The following is a 24,527-nucleotide window of genomic DNA, read 5'->3' as shown; positions in this document are numbered from 1 at the left end:
ACCTGCCAGGTGTGGCATATCAGGAAGCAGATTAAACAGCATGATCATTGCACAGGTGCACCTTGTGCTGGGGACAATAAAAGGCCACTCTAAAATGTGCAGTTTTGTCACACAATGCTACAGATGTCTCAAGTTTTGCGAGAGAGTGCAATTGGCATGTTGACTGCAGGAATGTCCAACAGAACTGTTGCCATAGAATTGAATGTTTATTTCTCTACCATAAGCCGCCACCAACGTTGTTTTAGAGAATTTGTCAGTATGTTTCAACTGGGGGGGGGGAAGTATTTCTGTCTGTAATAAAGCCCTTTTGTGAGGAAAAACAAATTCTGATTGGTTGGGCCTGGCTCCCTAGTGGCTACGCTCCTGCGATAGATTAGGGCCTAATTTATTTAAATGGACTGATTTGCAAACATTTTTTAAAACATGTTTTCGCTTCAGCAGATTTGATTTTTTGAATCCATTTTGAATTCAGGCTGTAACAACAAAATGTGGAATAAGTCAAGGGGGTATGAATACTTTCTGAAGGCAACGTACTCACAGAAAGCTGTGACTCTCCTATCGGTAACTACAACATTAGTTGTATTTTGAGCAATGGCCATATGCTTGTGCTTTCAGAATGCATCTCTCCCTCCTCTGTGCTCACAGTGGGGAAAGGGGTGAGAGTGGCTCGCACCTCTCCCTCAACTCCTCTCCCTCAACTCCTCTCCCTCAACTCCTCTCCCTCAACTCCTCTCCCTCAACTCCTCTCCCTCAACTCCTCTCCCTCAACTCCTATCCCTCAACTCCTCTCCCTCAACTCCTCTCCCTCAACTCCTCTCCCTCAACTCCTCTCCCTCAACTCCTCTCCCTCAACTCCTCTCCCTCAACTCCTCTCCCTCAACTCCTCTCCCTCAACACATCTCCTCCAGACTTAACTGAAGACCCCTCTCCCTCTCTCCACCCCTCCCTGCTCTCCCTCCTCGTCCTTTTCCAGCAGCAGGTCATAATTGCTGAGCTTCACACAGAAGATAATGGCCGTCACACCCTCCTTCAGCACCCCTCACCCACTCTCCACCCCTCCCTGCTCTCTCCTCACCATCTCTTCGTCCTCCGCCAGCACCAGGTCATAGTCACTGAGCGCCACACAGAAGATAATGGCCGTCACACCCTCCTTCAGCACCCCTCACCCACTCTCCACCCCTCCCTGCTCTCTCCTCACCATCTCTTCGTCCTCCGCCAGCACCAGGTCATAGTCACTGAGCGCCACACAGAAGATAATAGATGTCACTCCCTCAAAGCAGTGGATCCACTTCTTCCTCTCAGAACGCTGGCCGCCCACGTCAAACATCCTGAGGGGAAACAAAGGGAAACAGGATAAGGGGGAGGTAACTCAGCAGGGTAAGGGGGAGGTGGGTGACTCAGCAGGGTAAAGGGGAGGTGACTCAGCAGGGTAAGGGGGAGGTGGGTGACTCAGCAGGGTAAGAGGGAGGTGGGTGACTCAGCAGGGTAAGAGGGAGGTGGGTGACTCAGCAGGGTAAGAGGGAGGTGGGTGACTCAGCAGGGTAAAGGGGAGGTGACTCAGCAGGGTAAGGGGGAGGTGACTCAGCAGGGTAAGGGGGAGGTGACTCAGCAGGGTAAGGGGGAGGTGACTCAGCAGGGTAAGGGGGAGGTGACTCAGCAGGGTAAGGGGGAGGTGACGCAGCAGGGTAAGGGAGAGGTGACTCAGCAGGGTAAGGGGGAGGTGACTGAGCAGGGTAAGGGGGAGGTAACTAAGCAGGGTAAGGGGGGGTGCCTCAGCAGGGTAAGGGGGAGGTGACGCAGCAGGGTAAGGGGGAGGTGACTCAGCAGGGTAAGGGGGAGGTGACTCAGCAGGGTAAGGGGGGGGTGCCGCAGCAGGGTAAGGGGGGGGGGGGTGACTCAGCAGGGTAAGGGGGGGGTGCCGCAGCAGGGTAAGGGGGGGGTGCCGCAGCAGGGTAAGGGGGAGGTGACTGAGCAGGGTAAGGGGGAGGTGACTAAGCAGGGTAAGGGGGGGTGCCTCAGCAGGGTAAGGGGGAGGTGACGCAGCAGGGTAAGGGGGAGGTGACTCAGCAGGGTAAGGGGGGGGGGGTGACTCAGCAGGGTAAGGGGGAGGTGACTCAGCAGGGTAAGGGGGAGGTGACTCAGCAGGGTAAGGGGGAGGTGACTAAGCAGGGTAAGGGGGAGGTGACTAAGCAGGGTAAGGGGGGGGTGACTCAGCAGGGTAAGGGGGAGGTGACTCAGCAGGGTAAGGGGGAGGTGACTCAGCAGGGTAAGGGGGGGTGCCGCAGCAGGGTAAGGGGGGGGTGCCGCAGCAGGGTAAGGGGGAGGTGACTCAGCAGGGTAAGGGGGGGGGTGCCTCAGCAGGGTAAGGGGGAGGTGACGCAGCAGGGTAAGGGGGGGTTGACTCAGCAGGGTAAGGGGGGGGTGCCGCAGCAGGGTAAGGGGGGGTGCCTCAGCAGGGTAAGGGGGAGGTGACTCAGCAGGGGAAGGGGGAGGTGACTCAGCAGGGGAAGGGGGGGGTGACTCAGCAGGGTAAGGGGGAGGTGACGCAGCAGGGTAAGGGGGAGGTGACGCAGCAGGGTATGGGTGCTACGGCTTCTTATCGACAGAAGAGATTTGACAACTGATCACACACACACACACACTCACTTAAGCTCCCTAATATACAATTGACATCACAACTATGGTCATAGACAAGGCTCCTGTCTGTACCGGAGACCCACCCTCACCACTATGGTCATAGACAAGGATTAGGCTAGATTAGGCTTTTCTCCAGACGTGCTACCTATCCCAGACCTGCTGTTTTCGACTTTCTCTCTCTACCACACCTGCTGTCTCTAACTCTGAATGATCGGCTATGAAAAGCCAACCGACATTTACTCCTGAGGTGCTGTTCTGTTGCACCCTCTACAACCACTGTGATTATTATTATTTGACCATGCTGGTCATCTATGAACATTTGAACATCTTGGCCATGTTCTGTTATAATCTCCACCCGGCACAGCCAGAAGAGGACTGGCCACCCCACATAGCCTGGTTCCTCTGTAGGTTTCTTCCTAGGTCCTTTCTAGGGAGTTTTTCCTAGCCACCGTGCTTCTACACCTGCATTGCTTGCTGTTTGGGGTTTTAGGCTGGGTTTCTGTACAGCACTTTGTGACATCGGCTGATGTAAAAAAGGGCTTTATAAATACATTTGATTGATTGACGGAGCAACTCACTTCAACTTAAGAAAGACAGACCGACAGACAGAACGACCAACCGACAGACCATATGGACGGTGCCCCTGCATCAACCCAGCCAATCAGCATTTCTAGGAACTAAATCTTTGCTGAACACATACATCTATGAACAGACTGAGTGTCAACACCACTATTTAAACTGGCCATTAGTTATTTAGTTTAGCTTGTGCTTCGTCCGTCCGTCCGTCTGTCTCAACGCCAGGTTACTCTCAAGCCCTTTGTGACGTCGACTGATGTAAAAAAAAAGGTCTGATCGTATTAATTAAGAACTAATGGATTGTGTTTGTCTAAACAAATTAATGAATTAAGTACGATTATTGAATCCATCTAATGAATGAATTATGTTGACGCTATACCAAATCACCTGTCCCCATCACCTGCGAAACAGTTGTTTGCCTCATTAGGCTCTGGCTTGGCACTGAGCCGACTATTCTCAAATAACTAAGATCTGTATCAAGACTTGAAACAGCGCTCCTCGAAGGTGTGTGTGTGTGTGTGTGTGAGGATAGCAGCGGGTGTACTGACTTGAAACAGCGCTCCTCGAAGGTGTGTGTGTGTGTGAGGATAGCAGCGGGTGTACTGACTTGAAACAGCGCTCCTCGAAGGTGTGTGTGTGTGTGAGGATAGCAGCGGGTATACTGACTTGAAACAGCGCTCCTCGAAGGTGTGTGTGTGTGTGTGTGTGAGGATAGCAGTGGGTATACTGACTTGAAACAGCGCTCCTCGAAGGTGTGTGTGTGTGTGTGTGTGAGGATAGCAGCGGGTGTACTGACTTGAAACAGCGCTCCGTGAAGGTGTGTGTGTGTGTGAGGATAGCAGCAGGTATACTGACTTGAAACAGCGCTCCTCGAAGGTGTGTGTGTGTGTGTGTGTGTGAGGATAGCAGCGGGTGTACTGACTTGAAACAGCGCTCCGTGAAGGTGTGTGTGTGTGTGTGTGAGGATAGCAGCGGGTGTACTGACTTGAAACAGCGCTCCGTGAAGGTGTGTGTGTGTGTGAGGATAGCAGCAGGTATACTGACTTGAAACAGCGCTCCGTGAAGGTGTGTGTGTGTGTGTGTGTGTGTGTGTGTGTGTGTGTGTGTGTGTGTGTGTGTGTGTGTGTGTGTGTGTGTGAGGATAGCAGCGGGTGTACTGACTTGAAACAGCGCTCCGTGAAGGTGTGTGTGTGTGTGAGGATAGCAGCAGGTATACTGACTTGAAACAGCGCTCCGTGAAGGTGTGTGTGTGTGTGTGTGTGTGTGTGTGTGTGTGTGTGTGTGTGAGGATAGCAGCGGGTATACTGACTTGAAGTAGAGCTCCTTGAAGGTAAAGTGTGTCTCCACGATGCCAGTAGTCTTGACTCTGGTCCTCAGCACATCTTGCTGGGTGGGGACATAACTCTGTTGGGCAATACGGTCCAGGTCATTCAGATAACTGAGGGAGGAGAGACAACGAGAAACAGGTCAGGAGAGAGAGAGAGAGACAGACAGGGTCAGGAGAGAGAGAGAGAGACAGACAGGGTCAGGAGAGAGAGAGAGAGACAGACAGGGTCAGGAGAGAGAGAGAGAGACAGACAGGGTCAGGAGAGAGAGAGAGAGACAGACAGGGTCAGGAGAGAGAGAGAGAGACAGACAGGGTCAGGAGAGAGAGAGAGAGACAGACAGGGTCAGGAGAGAGAGAGAGAGACAGACAGGCTCAGGAGAGAGAGAGAGAGACAGACAGGCTCAGGAGAGAGAGAGAGACAGACAGGGTCAGGAGAGAGAGAGAGACAGACAGGGTCAGGAGAGAGAGAGAGACAGACAGGGTCAGGAGAGAGAGAGAGACAGACAGGGTCAGGAGAGAGAGAGAGACAGACAGGGTCAGGAGAGAGAGAGAGACAGACAGGGTCAGGAGAGAGAGAGAGACAGACAGGGTCAGGAGAGAGAGAGAGACAGACAGGGTCAGGAGAGAGAGAGAGACAGACAGGTCAGGAGAGAGAGAGAGACAGACAGGTCAGGAGAGAGAGAGGGAACAGAAGGAACAGCATGTCAGAAATCAGCTCAATGCAATTGAAGAATCCATAGACTCTAACCACTTCTGGGAAAATTGGAAAACACTAAACAAACAACAACTCGAAGAATTATCTATCCAAAATGGAGATGTATGGGTAAACCACTTCTCCAATCTTTTTGGCTCTATAACAAAGAATAAAGAGCAAAAACATATACATGATCAAACACAGATTTTAGAATCAACTATTAAAGACTACCAGAACCCACTGGATTCTCCAATTACATTGAAAGAGTTACAGGACAAAATAAAAACCCTCCAACCCAAAAAGGCCTGTGGTGTTGATGCTATCCTCAATGAAATGATCAAATATACAGACAACAAATTCCAATTGGCTATACTAAAACTCTTTAACATCATACTTAGCTCTGGCATCTTCCCCAATATTTGGAACCAAGGACTGATTACCCCAATCCACAAAAGTGGAGACAAATTTGACCCCAATAACTACCGTGGAATATGTGTCAACAGTAACCTTGGGAAAATCCTCTGCATTATTATTAACAGCAGACTCGTACATTTCCTCAATGAAAACAATGTACTGAGCAAATGTCAAATTGGCTTTTTACCAAATTACCGTACAACAGACCACGTATTCACCCTGCACACCCTAATTGACAATCAAACAAACCAAAACAAAGGCAAAGTCTTCTCATGCTTTGTTGATTTCAAAAAAGCCTTCGACTCAATCTGGCATGAGGGTCTGCTATACAAACTGATGGAAAGTGGTGTTGGGGGTAAAACATACGACATTATAAAATCCATGTACACAAACAACAAGTGTGCGGTTAAAATTGGCAAAAAACACACACATTTCTTCACACAGGGTCGTGGGGTTAGACAGGGATGCAGCTTAAGCCCCACCCTCTTCAACATATATATCAACGAATTGGCGAGGGCACTAGAAAAGTCTGCAGCACCCGGCCTCCCCCTGCTAGAATCCGAAGTCAAATGTCTGCTGTTTGCTGATGATCTGGTGCTTCTGTCACCAACCAAGGAGGGCCTACAGCAGCACCTAGATCTTATGCACAGATTCTGTCAGACCTGGGCCCTGACAGTAAATCTCAGTAAGACCAAAATAATGGTGTTCCAAAAAAGGTCCAGTCACCAGGACCACAAATACAAATTCCATCTAGACACTGTTGCCCTAGAGCACACAAAAAACTATACATACCTTGGCCTAAACATCAGCACCACAGGTAACTTCCACAAAGCTGTGAACGATCTGAGAGACAAGGCAAGAAGGGCATTCTATGCCATCAAAAGAAACATACATTTCAACATACCAATTAGGATTTGGCTAAAAATACTTGAATCAGTCATAGAGCCCATTGCCCTTTATGGTTGTGAGGTCTGGGGTCCGCTCACCAACCAAGACTTCACAAAATGGGACAAACACCAAATTGAGACTCTGCACGCAGAATTCTGCAAAAATATCCTCCGTGTACAACGTAGAACACCAAATAATGCATGCAGAGCAGAATTAGGCCGATACCCACTAATTATCAAAATCCAGAAAAGAGCTGTTAAATTCTACAACCACCTAAAAGGAAGCGATTCACAAACCTTCCATAACAAAGCCATCACCTACAGAGAGATGAACCTGGAGAAGAGTCCCCTAAGCAAGCTGGTCCTGGGGCTCTGTTCACAAACACAAACACACACTACAGAGCCCCAGGACAGCAGCACAATTAGACCCAACCAAATCATGAGAAAACAAAAAGATAACTACTTAACACATTGGAAAGAATTAACAAAAAAACAGAGCAAACTAGAATGCTATTTGGCCCTACACAGAGAGTACACAGCGGCAGAATACCTGACCACTGTGACTGACCCAAAATTAAAGAAAGCCTTGACTATGTACAGACTCAGTGAGCATAGCCTTGCTATTGAGAAAGGCCGCCGTAGGCAGACATGGCTCTCAAGAGAAGACAGGCTATGTGCTCACTGCCCACAAAATGAGGTGGAAACTGAGCTGCACTTCCTAACCTCCTGCCCAATGTATGACCATATTAGAGAGACATATTTCCCTCAGGTTACACAGATCCACAAATAATTCGAAAACAAATCCAATTTTGAAAAACTCCCATATCTACTGGGTGAAATTCCACAGTGTGCCATCACAGCAGCAAGATTTGTGACCTGTTGCCACGAGAAAAGGGCAACCAGTGAAGAACAAACACCATTGTAAATACAACCCATATTTATGCTTATTTATTTTATCTTGTGTCCTTTAGCCATTTGTACATTGTTAGAACACTGTATATATATATATATATATATAATATGACATTTGTAATGTCTTTACTGTTTTGAAACTTCTGTATGTGTAATGTTTACTGTAAAAAAAAAAAATCACTTTATATATTCACTTTGTATGTTGTCTACCTCACTTGCTTTGGCAATGTTAACACATGTTTCCCATGCCAATAAAGCCCTTGAATTGAATTGAATTGAGAGACACAGACAGGTCAGGAGAGAGAGAGACACAGACAGGGTCAGGAGAGAGAGAGACACAGACAGGGTCAGGAGAGAGAGAGACAGACAGGTCAGGAGAGAGAGAGACAGACAGGGTCAGGAGAGAGAGAGACAGACAGGGTCAGGAGAGAGAGAGACAGACAGGGTCAGGATAGAGCAAAAAAGAGAGAGATAAAGAATGTGTTAAATATGGATAAAAATAAATAAAATAATAATCTCTCAGATTTGGGACAGACACTTTAAAACAAACTTCCTTTTTGAAGTATTTTTTGGGCCATCTGTTTTTCCATGTATGAATCTGTTATTCTATGTGTTCCTATGGGGAAATAGCAGTAAGTCCAAATTCATTGTTTCATAAAAAAAATATATATATATATATATATGTATACCTGAAGGAGTCATAAAATTCAAAAAAATATATATACTTGGGAAGGGCTAAATGATACTAATAAGGGCTAAATGATACTAATACGGGCTAAATGATACTAATACGGGCTAAATGATACTTGGGAAGGGCTAAATGATACTAATACGGGCTAAATGATACTAATACGGGCTAAATGATACTTGGGAAGGGCTAAATGATACTAATAAGGGCTAAATGATACTAATAAGGGCTAAATGATACTTGGGAAGGGCTAAATGATACTGGGAAGGGCAAAATGATACTAATAAGGGCTAAATGATACTAATAAGGGCTAAATGATACTTGGGAAGGGCTAAATGATACTTGGGAAGGGCTAAATGATACTAATAAGGGCTAAATGATACTAATAAGGGCTAAATGATACTAATAAGGGCTAAATGATACTAATACGGGCTAAATGATACTTGGGAAGGGCTAAATGATACTTGGGAAGGCCTAAATGATAGTAATAAGGGCTAAATGATACTTGGGAAGGGCTAAATGATAGTAATAAGGGCTAAATGATACTTGGGAAGGGCTAAATGATAGTAATAAGGGCTAAATGATACTAATAAGGGCTAAATGATACTTGGGAAGGGCTAAATGATAGTAATAAGGGCTAAATGATACTAATAAGGGCTAAATGATACTTGGGAAGGGCTAAATGATACTAATAAGGGCTAAATGATAGTAATAAGGGCTAAATGATACTAATAAGGGCTAAATGATAGTAATAAGGGCTAAATGATACTAATAAGGGCTAAATGATACTAATAAGGGCTAAATGATACTTGGGAAGGGCTAAATGATAGTAATACGGGCTAAATGATACTAATACGGGCTAAATGATACTTGGGAAGGGCTAAATTATACTTGGGAAGGCCTAAATGATAGTAATAAGGGCTAAATGATACTTGGGAAGGGCTAAATGATAGTAATAAGGGCTAAATGATACTAATAAGGGCTAAATGATACTTGGGAAGGGCTAAATGATACTAATAAGGGCTAAATGATAGTAATAAGGGCTAAATGATACTAATAAGGGCTAAATGATAGTAATAAGGGCTAAATGATACTAATAAGGGCTAAATGATACTTGGGAAGGGCTAAATGATAGTAATAAGGGCTAAATGATACTAATACGGGCTAAATGATACTTGGGAAGGGCTAAATGATACTTGGGAAGGGCTAAATGATACTTGGGAAGGGCTAAATGATACTTCCATGTGTTCGCTTAGTAGAACCGCTACTGTGGTTTCACTTTTCTATTATTTCTCTATTTTGTTTCTCTACATTGTTGGGAAGGGCCCGTCAGAAAGCATTTCACTGTTAGTCTACACCTGTTGTTTCTCTCTACATTGTTGGGAAGGGCCTGTCAGCATCTCACTGTTAGTCTACACCTGTTGTTTCTCTCTACATTGTTGGGAAGGGCCTGTCAGCATCTCACTGTTAGTCTACACCTGTTGTTTCTCTCTACATTGTTGGGAAGGGCCCGTCAGAAAGCATTTCACTGTTAGTCTACACCTGTTGTTTCTCTCTACATTGTTGGGAAGGGCCTGTCAGCATCTCACTGTTAGTCTACACCTGTTGTTTCTCTCTACATTGTTGGGAAGGGCCTGTCAGCATCTCACTTAGTCTACACCTGTTGTTTCTCTCTACATTGTTGGGAAGGGCCTGTCAGCATCTCACTGTTAGTCTACACCTGTTGTTTCTCTCTACATTGTTGGGAAGGGCCTGTCAGCATCTCACTGTTAGTCTACACCTGTTGTTTCTCTCTACATTGTTGGGAAGGGCCTGTCAGCATTTCACTGTTAGTCTACACCTGTTGTTTTTCCATTCCTAACTTGTCCAGTGTTGGTGATGGCGTGCCCAACTGGAGCTGCTTCTTCTTGTTTGTAGCTGATAGGAGTGGAACCAGGTGTGGTCGTCTGCTGCAATAGCCAATCCGTGACAAGGACCGACCAATTGTGCGTTTTGAGATGCCGTTCTGCACACCACTGTTGTACTGCGCCGTTTATTTCCCTGTTTGTGGCCCTCCTGTTAGCTTACACGATTCTTGCCATTCTCATTTGACCTCTCTCCACAACGAGCTGTTTTCACCCACAGGACTGCCGCTGACTGTCACTAGAGGGCCAGTATAGGCCGGCAGGCTGTCAGTTGGAGAACCCTGGTCTAAATATTCAGTACATGTATAAATAAACTTTAGTTCCTTCTTTTAGATTCTGGTGTACAAATATCGTATACTGTACTTACACAATCTAGTGTGCAGCTTATAGGCCACAGTAAATGATATTACTCTTTGACGAAGGCTCTAACTCAGAACTGTCACTAATTCAAATTATAACGGAAATGGAAAAACAATATACTACAACCTACAGCGACACATGAATTTACAGTGTAGAGCAACTCTAATATTTCCTAAGTGAAATGGTAACAGCTTTGACAACCAGCTGGGTAATGTCTGTGATGACAGTGTTTATCATAATCTCCCACTGCGTTGTAGAACACCATCAGCTGTATCAGCGAGCTAGCTGGTCTACATTCTGAACAAGCTGCAGTCTAAACGAGCCATATCCAAGGCGATAAGCAAGACCAGTCTTGTCCATCTCTACTGTAAGCTTTTACATAGCAACAAAAAAAAGCGAGGTTAAGTTTCAGTCATGTTTGACAAGAGGATGTTGTCAGTGAATTAAGAAATCCTGACACAGTCGTTCCTATAGAAGTGAATCTGTGGACAGCATTGTAAACTGCCAGGGTGTATCTTTGTGGCGCGTATTTCTATTATGTGTAAATAAAACCAGTCTATAAGCATAACAAGTACAGCGCGTGTACTGTGTGTGTGTGTGTGTGTGTGTGTGTGTGTGTGTGTGTGTGTGTACACTGTGTCCGTCTGTCAGTCTGTGTGTGCGTGTCTTACTAGGATGCGGAGTCGTTGAGCTGGTACTCTCTGGAACGCAGGAAGCAGGTCTGGACCCCGCTGTCCATCCACAGTTTCCGTATCACACCGGTTAGATCTGATGAGATCACACCCTCCTCCGTTGTACCAGCCAATACAAACAGCTGACGAGCATCGTCCTGGTAAAATAGACATGCTCATTAGACCAGTGATTCGTTGATTGACTAGTGTTTCCCAAAATGCATCTGGGACCCATACTTCCAGATATGTCATATATTCCAGAACAAGATCACCTGATTCAACTGGAGAACCTAAGCAGAACAAATATATAAACGCAACATGTAAAAAAGTGTTGGTCCCATGTTTCATGAGTTGAAATAAAAGATACCAGAAATATATGCACACGCACAAGAAAAAACGTATTTCTCTAAAATGTTGTGCACAAATTTGTTTACATCCGTGTTAGTGAGGATTTCTCCTTTGCCAGGATAATCCATCCACCTGACAGGTGCGGCATATCAAGAAGCTGATTAAACAGCATGATCATTACACAGGTGCACCTTGTGCGGGTGGGGCAATAAAGGCCACTCTAAAATGGGCAGTTTTGTCACACAACACAATGCTACAGATGTCTCAAGTTTTGACGGAGCATGCAATTGGCATGCTGACTGCAGGAATATCCACCAGAGCGGTTGCCGGATAATTTAAATGTTACTTTCTCTACCATAAGCCACCTCCATCGTCGTTTTAGAGAATTTGGCAGTACGTCTAACCGGCCTCACAACCGCAGACCACATGTAACCATGCCAGCCCAGGTCCTCCACAGAGTGCCCCATGGTGGTGGTGGTATGGGCAGGCAAAAGCTACGGACAACGAACACAATTACATTTTATCAATGGCAATTTGAATGCATAGAGATACCGTGATGAGATCCTGGAGGTACATTGTTGTGCCATTCATCTGCCGCCATCACATGTTTCAGCATGACAATGCACAGCCCCATCTTTCAAGGATCTGTACACAATTCTTGGAAGCTGAAAATGGGAGAGGGACAACATTCCCCAGGCCACAATCAACAGCCTGATCAACTCGATGCAAATGGTTGTCACACCAGATACTGACTGGTAACTGTGACCAACAGATGCATATCTACATTCCCAGTCATGTGAAATCCATAGATTAGGGCCAAGCGGCAGGGTAGCCTAGTGGTTAGAGCATTGGACTAGTAACCGAAAGGTTGCAAGTTCAAATCCCCGAGCTGACAAGGTACAAAATCTGTCGTTCTGCCCCTGAACAGGCAGTTTAACCCACTGAAATTGTTGCATGTTGTGTTTATAAATTTGCGTTCAGTGTATAATCCCCAACCCCCTAGATACATTGAATCAGATGTGCTAGTCTAGAATAAATAGAACAGGTGGAAGAGCTTTGGGAAACACTGCCATATCTTTATGAAAGACGAATGTCCTCCCCCCTTCCCTCCTCAGGAAAACCCCGGAAGCTGCAAAACCTTCCAACTCTGCTTCCAATAAAGGCTCAGTTCTTAGGGCATACATTCCTACAGGTACATCCCTACAGGTACATCACTACAGGTCCATCCCTACAAGTCCATTCCCTACGGGTCCATTCCCTACGGGTCCATTCCCTACGGGTACAGTGCCTACGGGTACAGTGCCTACGGGTACAGTGCCTACGGGTCCATTCCTACAGGTACAGTGCCTACAGGTCCATTCCTACAGATCCATTCCTACAGGTCCAGTGCCTACAGGGACAGTGCCTACAGGTCCATCCCTACAAGTCCATTCCCTACGGGTACAGTGCCTACGGGTACAGTGCCTACGGGTCCATTCCTACAGGTGCATTCCTACAGGTACAGTGCCTACAGGTCCATTCCTACAGGGACAGTGCCTACAGGTACAGTGCCTACAGGTCCAGTGCCTACAGGTCCAGTGTCTACAGGTCCAGTGCCTACAGGTCCATTCCTACAGGTCCAGTGCCTACAGGTCCATTCCTACAGGTCCAGTGCCTACAGGTACAGTGCCTACAGGTCCATTCCTACAGGTCCAGTGCCTACAGGTCCAGTGCCTACAGGTCCAGTGCCTACAGGTCCAGTGCCTACAGGTACATTCCTACAGGGACAGTGCCTACAGGGACAGTGCCTACAGGGACAGTGCCTACAGGTCCAGTGCCTACAGGTCCAGTGCCTACAGGTCCAGTGCCTACAGGTCCAGTGCCTACAGGTACATTCCTACAGGGACAGTGCCTACAGGGACAGTGCCTACAGGGACAGTGCCTACAGGGACAGTGCCTACAGGTACAGTGCCTACAGGTACAGTGCCTACAGGTACAGTGCCTACAGGTACAGTGCCTACAGGGACAGTGCCTACAGGTACAGTGCCTACAGGTACATTCCTACAGGTACAGTGCCTACCGGGACATTCCCTACAGGGACATTCCCTACAGGGACATTCCTACAGGTACATTCAAATGTGAGACCTGTTCGGTAGACGATGAGAACTCTAAAGACTCAGCTCATCAAATACAGATGGGTTCTTCAAACCCTTTTTTCAGCTTGAGACCCAAATTACAAATTGACCGTCCTCTGGTGACTCAAATCGCCCTCCAAAAAAGACTCAAATTAAGATGAAATAGCATGTGATTATAGATGTAGCTCATAACTGGCGACCCACCTCTCACATGCCAGACCCACTTTGGGTCCCGACCCATAGTTTAAGAACGCAGGGCATTAAAACAGACATAATGCGAACCATCATTATCATTAAGAAAAAGATTTGCTTAGACCATAAAGTTACAAAGTTACGTCGCGTTGTGTTGTGTGCCTACCGCTCGTGCGGCGTCCCCAAAGTCTATCTTCAGGTGTCCCATGGCTCTGATGACAGCGATGATAGACTGGATTGTGTTGCTGTACACCACCACTCTGTACTGTTTACACTCCTCCTCAGAGTAGCCGGCCTCATGGATGATTCTGAACGGGAGAACATTCAAAACGTCATGCTAGTTTAGATTTCAGATAAAGTCACTCAGTCTGGTCCAATATCCACACTTGAATATCATTAACTAAGTTGTGACGGTCCCCCATCCCCCCCAAAAAAATATAATATATTTTTTAAATACAACTTAACAACACTTGGTATGAATCAATGGATTAGGCATGTATTCTACGTAATGTGAACTGTGGAACATTGTCACTCTGGTCTAAGGGAAATCTAACTGAAGTTTTGTATGTGTGACCATTCAAGACAAGACATTTCCAAAACCAACCAAGTGGTAACAGGTCTATTGTGTGAGTAAATAGGCATGCTTAATGTGGGAATGCAGGGTTGGTAGTCTATTCAGGCCATGCCAGGCTAGCTGCTGGCCTCTATGGCCATTGTGTTATGTAATGTGTGCTTCCTCCATCGTCTCTCTATGCAACACACACACACACAAAACACACACACGACAGAAAGAGATGAACTCAGCTGGCAATGGCAATTATCCCTGCACCATTAAACCCTCACAAAAGACAGTACTGTACATCGACAGCATATTATCTGAATGACAGTTAACGGTTTAACTATCGGGTTAACTGTTTAATAAGTTAAAAAATAATCTGTTATATAACTTACAAATGTCAAAACCAGAAATAGTAACAGTAACCTTTTTGGTTTATGCGAGTTTGTTCAATTCAGTTTGGAGTGCAACGTGCTACTGTCCTGTTGTATGTGAGTTTGAATGCTATTTTTGGGCTGCAACACGCTACCATCGTGTTGTATGTGAGTTGGAATGCTATTTTTGGGCTGCAACACGCTACCATCGTGTTGTATGTGAGTTTGAATGCTATTTTTGGGCTGCAACACGCTACCATCGTGTTGTATGTGAGTTGGAATGCTATTTTTGGGCTGCAACACGCTACCATCGTGTTGTATGTGAGTTGGAATGCTATTTTTGGGCTGCAACATTCTACCCATAGAAATGGAATGAACAGAACAGTCAAACCGCTCATCACCAATTCTAGTTCTGTGCTGCAACCATCATGGGGATTTGTGAGTTTGACATAATGCAGTTTGATGAAAGATGTTTCATGAACTTACTTCATCTGCTTCACTATTGTACTTTTCCCAGACTCCCCAGCACCTGAAAAGATTTAAAAAAAGAGACTCATCAATTACAGGAGAACTAATAATGAAACAAAATGAGGCAGAAAAGTACATTTTGAACTGTAGTCTAAACATTTTCAATTAAATGTCAATGTAAGGGGCTTTATTGGCAATGGGAAACATATGTTTACATTGCCAATAGCAAGTGAAATAAACACATTTACTTACAGTAAACATTACACTCACCAACGTTCAAAAGAAATAAAGACATTTCAAATGTCATATGTCTGTATACAGTGTGGTAACGATGTGCAAATAGTTCAAGTACAAAAGGGAAAATAAATCAACATAAATATGGGTTCTATTTACAATGGTGTTTGTTCTTCACTGGTTGCCATTTTCTTGTGACAACAGGTCACAAATATTACTGCTGTGATGGCACAATGTGGTATTTCACCCAATCGATATGAGAGTTAATCAAAATTGGATTTGTTTTTGAATTCTTTGTGGATCTGTGTAATCTGAGGGAAATATGCATCTCTAATATGGTCATACATTTGGCAGGAGGTTAGGAAGTGCAGCTCAGTTTCCACCTCATTTTGTGGGCAGTGTGCACATAGCATGTCTTCTCTTGAGCCATGTCTGCCAACAGCGGCCTTTCTCAATAGCAAGGCTATGCTCACTGAGTCTGTACATAGTCAAAGATGTCCTTAAGTTTGGGTCAGTCACATTGGTCAGGTATTCTGCCGCTGTGTACTCTCTGTTTAGGGCCAAATAGCATTCTAGTTTGCTCAGTTTTTTTGCTAATTCTTTCTTTTGTGTCAAGTAATAATGTTTTGTTTTCTCATGATTTGGTTGGGTCTAATTGTGTTGCTGTCCTGGGGCTCTGTGGGGTCTGCTTGTGTATGTGAACAGAGCCCCAGGACCACTCTGGCTTTGTTATGGAAGGTTTGGGAATCGTTTGTTCAATTTAACGTCTCTTTTCTGGATTTTGATCATTAGCGGGTGTCAGTCTAATTCTGCTCTGCATGCATTATTTGGTGTTTTACGTTGTACACAGGATATTTTTGCAGAATTAGTCTCAATTTGGTGTTCGTCCCATTTTGTGAATTCTTGGTTGGTGAGCGGAACCCAGACCTCGCAAACATAAAAGTGCAATGGGTTCTATAACTGATTCAAGTATTTTTAGCCAGGGCCTAATTGGTATGTCGAATTTGATGTTCCTTTTGATGGCATAGAAGGCCCTTCTTGCCTTGTCTCTCAGATCGTTCACAGTTTTGTGGAAGTTACCCGTGGCGCTGACGTTTAGGCCGAGGAACGTACAGTGGTTCTTCCTTAAAAAGGTTTTGAGTTTATGCCGCGACCGTTTATGGTAGATGGTTGCAGATTGCGTAATTCTGTCATTGCACCATACTACGACAAGGGGGAGTCAGAATGCTGATCTATCGGTAGTCTAAAATGTGGCACAAATTGGCTCTCTTTTCGGAAATTAATGGAGGCGTTTTCAGTCTTGAGTCCTGCATCAGGCACGCACACACACACACACACACAACGCTGCCGGTGGTCCTGGTGTTGAGAGAGAACTTGGGTAAATACAAAAATGGGGGAATTACACTTCACATGTGTACAGACGATTTTTGAAAAATAGGTATGGTGGCCTTTTGGTTTCTCTCCTTAAACAGAAAGAAATCATTCTAGATAACAAACTGGCTTTATTTACCACAGTGTGAAAGACTGATAGCCCCTCTATATATAAAGTGAGTTGCTGAAACACAGTCCTTTGCTGAGGTGAAGAAGAAACTGAATGAAAGAGACCAGCGAGGATTCGTCAGCATAAAGATCACTCACTCATTCATGGCTTCGGATCTAAATAAATAATTGAATAAAGAAATGTTTTGGCTGTTTTGACCAAGTTAATCTACTCATGTTGTGTGTGATCAATTATTTGTGACATTGTAGTTATAATTAATGTAAACAAAATAAATCAAACAAATCCTATTCATAACAAATCAGATGAAAGATTGATTTTTCTTTGTATTCATTTTTATATTTTTTAGACACTACAAAACATACAAGACAACTACATCACACCCCCTGTTCACACCCGCCCAGACCCACCTGTTCACACCCGCCCAGACCCACCTGTTCACACCCGCCCAGACCCACCTGTTCACACCCGCCCAGACCCACCTGTTCACCCCCGCCCAGACCCACCTGTTCACCCCCGCCCAGACCCACCTGTTCACACCCGCCCAGACCCACCTGTTCACACCCGCCCAGACCCACCTGTTCACACCCGCCCAGACCCACCTGTTCACACCCGCCCAGACCCACCTGTTCACCCCCGCCCAGACCCACCTGTTCACCCCCCCCCAGACCCACCTGTTCACCCCCCCCCAGACCCACCTGTTCACACCCGCCCAGACCCACCTGTTCACACCCGCCCAGACCCACCTGTTCACCCCCGCCCAGACCCACCTGTTCACCCCCGCCCAGACCCACCTGTTCACCCCCCCCCAGACCCACCTGTTCACCCCCCCCAGACCCACCTGTTCACCCCAGCCCCAGACCCACCTGTTCACCCCAGCCCCAGACCCACCTGTTCACACCCGCCCAGACCCACCTGTTCACACCCGCCCAGACCCACCTGTTCACACCCGCCCAGACCCACCTGTTCACACCCGCCCAGACCCACCTGTTCACACCCGCCCAGACCCACCTGTTCACACCCCCCCCAGACCCACCTGTTCACCCCCCCCAGACCCACCTGTCCACCCCCCCAGACCCACCTGTTCACACCCCAGCCCCACCTGTTCACACCCCAGCCCCAGACCCACCTGTTCACACCCGCCCAGACCCACCTGTTCACACCCGCCCAGACCCCACCTGTTCACACCCCCCCCCAGACCCACCTGTTCACACCCGCCCAGACCCACCTGTTCACACCCCCCCAGACCCACCTGTTCACACCCGCCCAGACCCACCTGTTCACACCCCCCCCAGACCCACCTGTTCACACCCGCCCAGACCCACCTGTTCACACCCCCCCCAGACCCACCTGTTCACCCCCCCCAGACCCACCTGTCCACCCCCCCAGACCCACCTGTTCACACCCCAGCCCCAGACCCACCTGTTCACACCCCAGCCCCAGACCCACCTGTTCACACCCGCCCAGACCCACCTGTTCACACCCGCCCAGACCCACCTGTTCACACCCGCCCAGACCCACCTGTTCACACCCCCTCACGCATCACTCTCTGCCACATTGTCTCAAACTGCACCATTTCCTTTCTTTCCCGTCGCCCCACATGCACTTTAAACATTTGGATAATAAAGCATTTAAAAGGTTGACATTGGTTGATTTTAAAACTTCTGACAGCCAAAATTCTAACTCCAACCATAACTAACTTCACCCATCTGCCCAAACAGATCTTCAACCATAACTAACTTCACCCATCTGCCCAAACAGATCCTCAACCATAACTAACTTCACCCATCTGCCCAAACAGATCCTCAACCATAACTAACTTCACCCATCTGCCCAAACAGATCTTCAACCATAACTAACTTCACCCATCTGCCCAAACAGATCCTCAACCATAACTAACTTCACCCATCTGCCCAAACAGATCCTCAACCATAACTAACTTCACCCATCTGCCCAAACAGATCTTCAACCATAACTAACTTCACCCATCTGCCCAAACAGATCCTCAACCATAACTAACTTCACCCATCTGCCCAAACAGATCCTCAACCATAACTAACTTCACCCATCTGCCCAAACAGATCTTCAACCATAACTAACTTCACCCATCTGCCCAAACAGATCCTCAACCATAACTAACTTCACCCATCTGCCCAAACAGATCCTCAACCATAACTAACTTCACCCATCTGCCCAAACAGACCCTCAACCATAACTAACTTCACCCATCTGCCCAAACAGATCCTCAACCATAACTAACTTCACCCATCTGCCCAAACAGATCTTCAACCATAACTAACTTCACCCATCTGCCCAAACAGATCCTCAACCATAACTAACTTCACCCATCTGCCCAAACAGATCCTCAACCATAACTAACTTCACCCATCTGCCCAAACAGACCCTCAACCATAACTAACTTCACCCATCTGCCCAAACAGATCCTCAACCATAACTAACTTCACCCATCTGCCCAAACAGATCCTCAACCATAACTAACTTCACCCATCTGCCCAAACAGATCCTCAACCATAACAAACTCCACCCATCTGCCCAAACAGATCCTCAAGGTAAATGGATGATGTTTAATATGTTACTGGATCATAAACACATATGTCTCGTTGACCTGTACAGTCCAAATCATGATGATCCACACTTCTTTGACAAAATATATAATAATTGATCAACTCTACAAGCAACACCATACTCTATCGTTATGGTGGGAGATTATAATATGGTTTTAAATACCTCTATGGACCGAAAAGGAAATCACAATACAAACTATCACCCTCATGCACTCAAGGGAATCATGAATGTCATGGATATATTGGGATTGTTGGATATATGAAGGCTTAAATATCCTGACCTAGTGAGATATACATGGAGGAGGTTTAATATCCTGACCTAGTGAGATATACATGGAGGTTTAATATCCTGACCTAGTGAGATATACATGGAGGTTTAATATCCTGACCTAGTGAGATATACATGGAAGAGGTTTAATATCCTGACCTAGTGAGATATACATGGAGGATGTTTAATATCCTGACCTAGTGAGATATACATGGAGGATGTTTAATATCCTGACCTAGTGAGATATACATGGAGGAGGTTTAATATCCTGACCTAGTGAGATATACATGGAGGCTCAATCAAGCTAGTCGTCTTGATTACTTTCTTATGCCATTCTCTCTGGCACCAAAAGTTTAAAAAGTGTTGATAGGGGACAGAATGCGGTCGGACCATCACATAATGGGAATATATATTACTCTTAAAGAATTTCCACGTGGGCAAGGATATTGGAAATTTAATCAAAATCTATTGAATGATAACTTGTTTTTAACTTGGACAGAAGAATTGATAACTGACTTTTTCCCGACATAACATAGGTACAGCAGATCCCCTTATTGTATGGGACACTTTTTTAATGTGTCTTTAGAGGCCATGCAATTTAGTACCAATCTCTAAAAAAACAAGCACTTTAGGTCAATAGAGTCCATACAAACAAAGGAAATGAAATGCTACCAAAAAGTATTTACTAAAACTTGTTAGAAATGGAGTCACCCATGAATCACCAAACAACATTTTGAAAGAGGAAGCAAAGTACTTTAAGCATATGTTTTCGTTTCTGTCGCCTCCATCTCCACTAACCGAAGCTAATTGTATGGATTTCTTTCCTATTAATAATGTACAGAAAGACTCATGTGAAGGCCAAATTACAGAGGAGGAACTTCTTGATGCAATTAAACCCTTTAAGGCTGGGTAAACTCCAGGGCTGGATGGCATAACAGTGGAAGTATACCAAACTTTTTTTGATATATTCAGGACTGTTGTTAGCGTGTTTTCACCACTCCTATATAAATGGTAGATTATCAGACACTCACCAAGAAGGTCTGATTTCATTACTACTGAAACAGGATCCAAGTGGTAAATATAAAGATCCAGCCCAATTAAAAAATGGGAGGCCTCTTACACTTCAGTCTTGTGATGCAAAAATTCTAGCAAAATGCTTAGTGCATAGAATTAAAAAAAGGTATTGTCTGATATTATTCATCCTAATTAGACAGTTTTTTTTACATGGACAATACATTGGAGATAATATAAGTACTGGAAACAATAGACACTATGAAATATCTGGGAAACCAGGCCTGGTATTCAGAGCCGACTTTGAAAAGGCCTATGATAAAGTACGACTAGAGTTTATATATATATATAAATGCCTGGATTATTTCAATTTTGGAGAATCTCTTCTAAAATGTTATTATGTATAGTAACCTTATGTGTAAAATAATAAATAATGGCTACATCTCTGAAAGTTTTAAACTGTCAAGAGGAGTAAAACAAGGTTGTCCACTATCGGCATATCTATTTATTATGGCCACTGAAATGTTAGCTGTTAAAATCAGATCCAACAATAATATTAAGGGATAAGAAATCCAGGCCTTAAAAACAAAGGTTCCATTGTATGCTGTTCTCTTTTTAAAACCACAATTAGAATCCCTCCACAGGATTTAGATACTTATTCTGACCTGTCTGGATTAAAACCAAATTATGATAAGTGTACTTACTATATTACATATTGGATCACTAAAAAATAAACTTTTACATTACCATGTAGTTTACCATTAACAATGGTCTGACAGGGATGTGAACATACTCGGTATACATATCCCAAAATAATGAAATGATCTCACTCCAATAAATTTTTATAGAAAGTTAGCAAAAATAGATTTGCTACCACGGAAAGGAAAATACCTGTCTATTTGTAGAAAAATCTCCATGATTAACTCTCATATCACATTTGACCTATTTGCTTACGGTTTTGCCTACACCTAGTGACCTGTTTTTTCAATTATATGAGCAAACAAAATCTATTTTATTTAGAACGGCAAGCCAGACAAAATTAAAAAGGCCTATTTATATAATTAATATCAATTTGGAGGGCAGAAATGAAATATTAAAGCATTAGACCTCGCACTAAAGGCGTCAGTCACACAAAAGTGATATTTAAATCCGAACTGGTTCTCTAGCAAATTAGTAAGCACGTCTCACCCCATGTTCAAAAATTGCCTTTTTCCTTTATTCAGATTACAACCGCTCACTTTCGGTTATTTGAAAATTAAATAATCTCCAAAATATAGAAAGTTGGAAATTCAGTTTAATTCACCAGAAAAGACAGGACAATAGATTATTTATATATATATTTTAACTCAAATATACTAATAGATCAAATAAATATATATAAACTGAAATATACTAATAGAAAAAAATATATATAAATATATAAACTCAAATATGCTGATCAAATATATATATATAAATAAACTCAAATATACTAATAGATAAAATATATATATAAATATATATATAAACTCAAATATACTAATAGATAATATATATATATATATATATATATATAAACTCAAATATACTAATAGATAAAATATATATATAAATATATATATAAACTCAAATATACTAATAGATAAAATATATATATATATATATATATATAAACTCAAATATACTAATAGATAAAATGTATATATATATATATATATAAATATATATAAACTCAAATATATTAATAGATATATATATATATATTTTAACTCAACTATACTAATAGATAAAATATATATACACAAACTCAAATACAAAGATAAAATATATATATAAATATAAACTCAAATATACTAATAAATAAAAGTAAAGTAAAGTAAAGTATATATATATATATATATATATATATATATATATATATTTTTTTTTTTTAACTCAAATATACTAATAGATACAATATATATATACACAAACTCAAATATACTAATAGATAATATATATTTAAATAAATATATATAAATAAATAAACTCAAATATACTAATAGATCAAATATATGTATATATAAATAAACAAAAAGTACAATCTTTGTAAATTATATCATAAATAGGACTGGTGGAGTTGTCACACATGCAGCTAACAGACATGTATGTAAATGTCTGCTGTACCCAAAATTACAAAACAACTAATTGCAGCATTACCACAAAAATGGAAGGGGCAAGTAGAAGGGTGAAAAAGTAAGGAACTCGTCTGTCGGCCCTGCATTAAAGACCAAAATTGGTTAAAGAAAATTGAGATAAATAAAAATATATATCAGTTTCATTTCAGGACCAACAAATGTACAGTTGTGCCATAAAGACTGCAACATACTGGGGAAGAGATTTTCGTGTACTGATTCCATTGTACTGATTCCATGGCACATGGTTGATTCAAAACTTTAAATTTAAATTTACAAAATTCTAACAACCAATAGAATGTTATATTTTGCTGCGAGGAGGCAGAGTCATTAGATCATTTTGTTTGGTACTGTCCGTATGTAGCTCATTTTTGGTCCCAGGTCCAGGAATGGCTGAAGAACTGCAACATTGACCTGGAGCTAACACTGCAGATAACAATACTGAGTGATTTGAAAAGTCATAGTCAAAATCAATCAATAATATAATAAAACGTTTAGCAAAAATGTCATCTTTAATTTACAATCTGTAGAAACTATGAGAATAAAAAGCACAGTTGAAAATATGGCAAATAGAAATCCTAATATGGATGGTTTTAAGAGATAGATGGGAGGGGTTGAATGGAGCTGAAGAGTAGGAGTAATAACAACAAGATAACAAATGTAAAATATACCTCAAACAACCGCAAAATGTCAGATAAAACATAATGTACAGCATTTAATCGTCAACATCTTTATGCTTTCATTAATAAAATAATGATAAAATACTCTTTCAAAAAGCAGATGTTTAGTTCAACTGCTGTACATTTCAGCTATATTTTAGTAGCTCCACGACCACAGGTAAAACCTTTGAGGTGATCAATGTATTCGTTGCATTGTTGTATCGTCAATTTCTCTAGTCAAAACGTCTTCGCCTTCACCAATTCATCTTTGCTTGTAGGCTTGGCAGAGTTACGGATGAATGTTTTCAGTTGATGCCAAACAGGTTGGATTGGATTTTAAAATCAGGAGACCTACATGTAGAGATGAAAAATATATTTGTAGATATACTGTAGGGCTACCGTAGGCGAGGTAATGAGTAATGTGTTGTTAAAAGTGGTGTCAAACTAGCGTTGAGTATTGTGCCGTTTAACCTCTTTGCGCACGGAACCCGCTAGCAGGCTGAAATTCCACAACATATGGTGATCGCTACATAAATAGTCATATTAAACATTAAACACAAGTATCTCACATGTATCGAAAGTCTAGAATCTTGCTAATCCAACTGCGTTGTCAGATTTAAAAAAGGATTTACTGTGAAAGAATGCAATGCGATTATCTGAGCATAGAGCCACATAAAAAAAAAAATTAACCAGCACAGGGGTAACAATCACAAACTGCATTAAAATAAATTGTTTACCTTTGACGATTTTCGTCTGTTTGCAATTCCAATACTCATTGTTACACAATGAATTATCTTTTGTTTGATAAAATCAGTTTTTATAGCCTAACACAAAATATTTTGTGAACCGCTTGGTGTAGTGAATTCCGTCTCATTCCATTTTCGACGACACATTCCAGGTAAATAACCCACCCAGAACGTGACTTTTCCAGTCATGTTTGGTTTCACTGCAATCAACTGGTTTGTTTGTAACACGTCTTGAAATCTAGCTGGGTAGA

The 24,527-nt window shown here is 43.3% G+C and overlaps 1 protein-coding gene across 1 annotated transcript in view; it reads right to left on the bottom strand.

Annotated features, from left to right (window-relative positions):
- LOC109875715 (guanine nucleotide-binding protein G(i) subunit alpha-like) overlaps positions 1–24,527 on the bottom strand; it is an 80,727-nt gene that overhangs the window by 12,074 nt on the left and 44,126 nt on the right. The window contains exons 2-6 of the mRNA XM_031803880.1: positions 15,141–15,183; positions 13,891–14,032; positions 11,071–11,228; positions 4,523–4,651; positions 1,199–1,328 (exon numbers count right to left, since the gene is read on the bottom strand). Coding sequence (XP_031659740.1) covers positions 1,199–1,328; positions 4,523–4,651; positions 11,071–11,228; positions 13,891–14,032; positions 15,141–15,183 — 602 coding nt within the window. The remainder of the gene's footprint in view (positions 1–1,198; positions 1,329–4,522; positions 4,652–11,070; positions 11,229–13,890; positions 14,033–15,140; positions 15,184–24,527) is intronic.

This window comes from Oncorhynchus kisutch, linkage group LG24, assembly GCF_002021735.2.
Source record: "Oncorhynchus kisutch isolate 150728-3 linkage group LG24, Okis_V2, whole genome shotgun sequence".
Lineage (NCBI taxonomy): Eukaryota > Metazoa > Chordata > Actinopteri > Salmoniformes > Salmonidae > Oncorhynchus > Oncorhynchus kisutch.
This window is presented reverse-complemented; position numbering and strand designations above follow the sequence as displayed.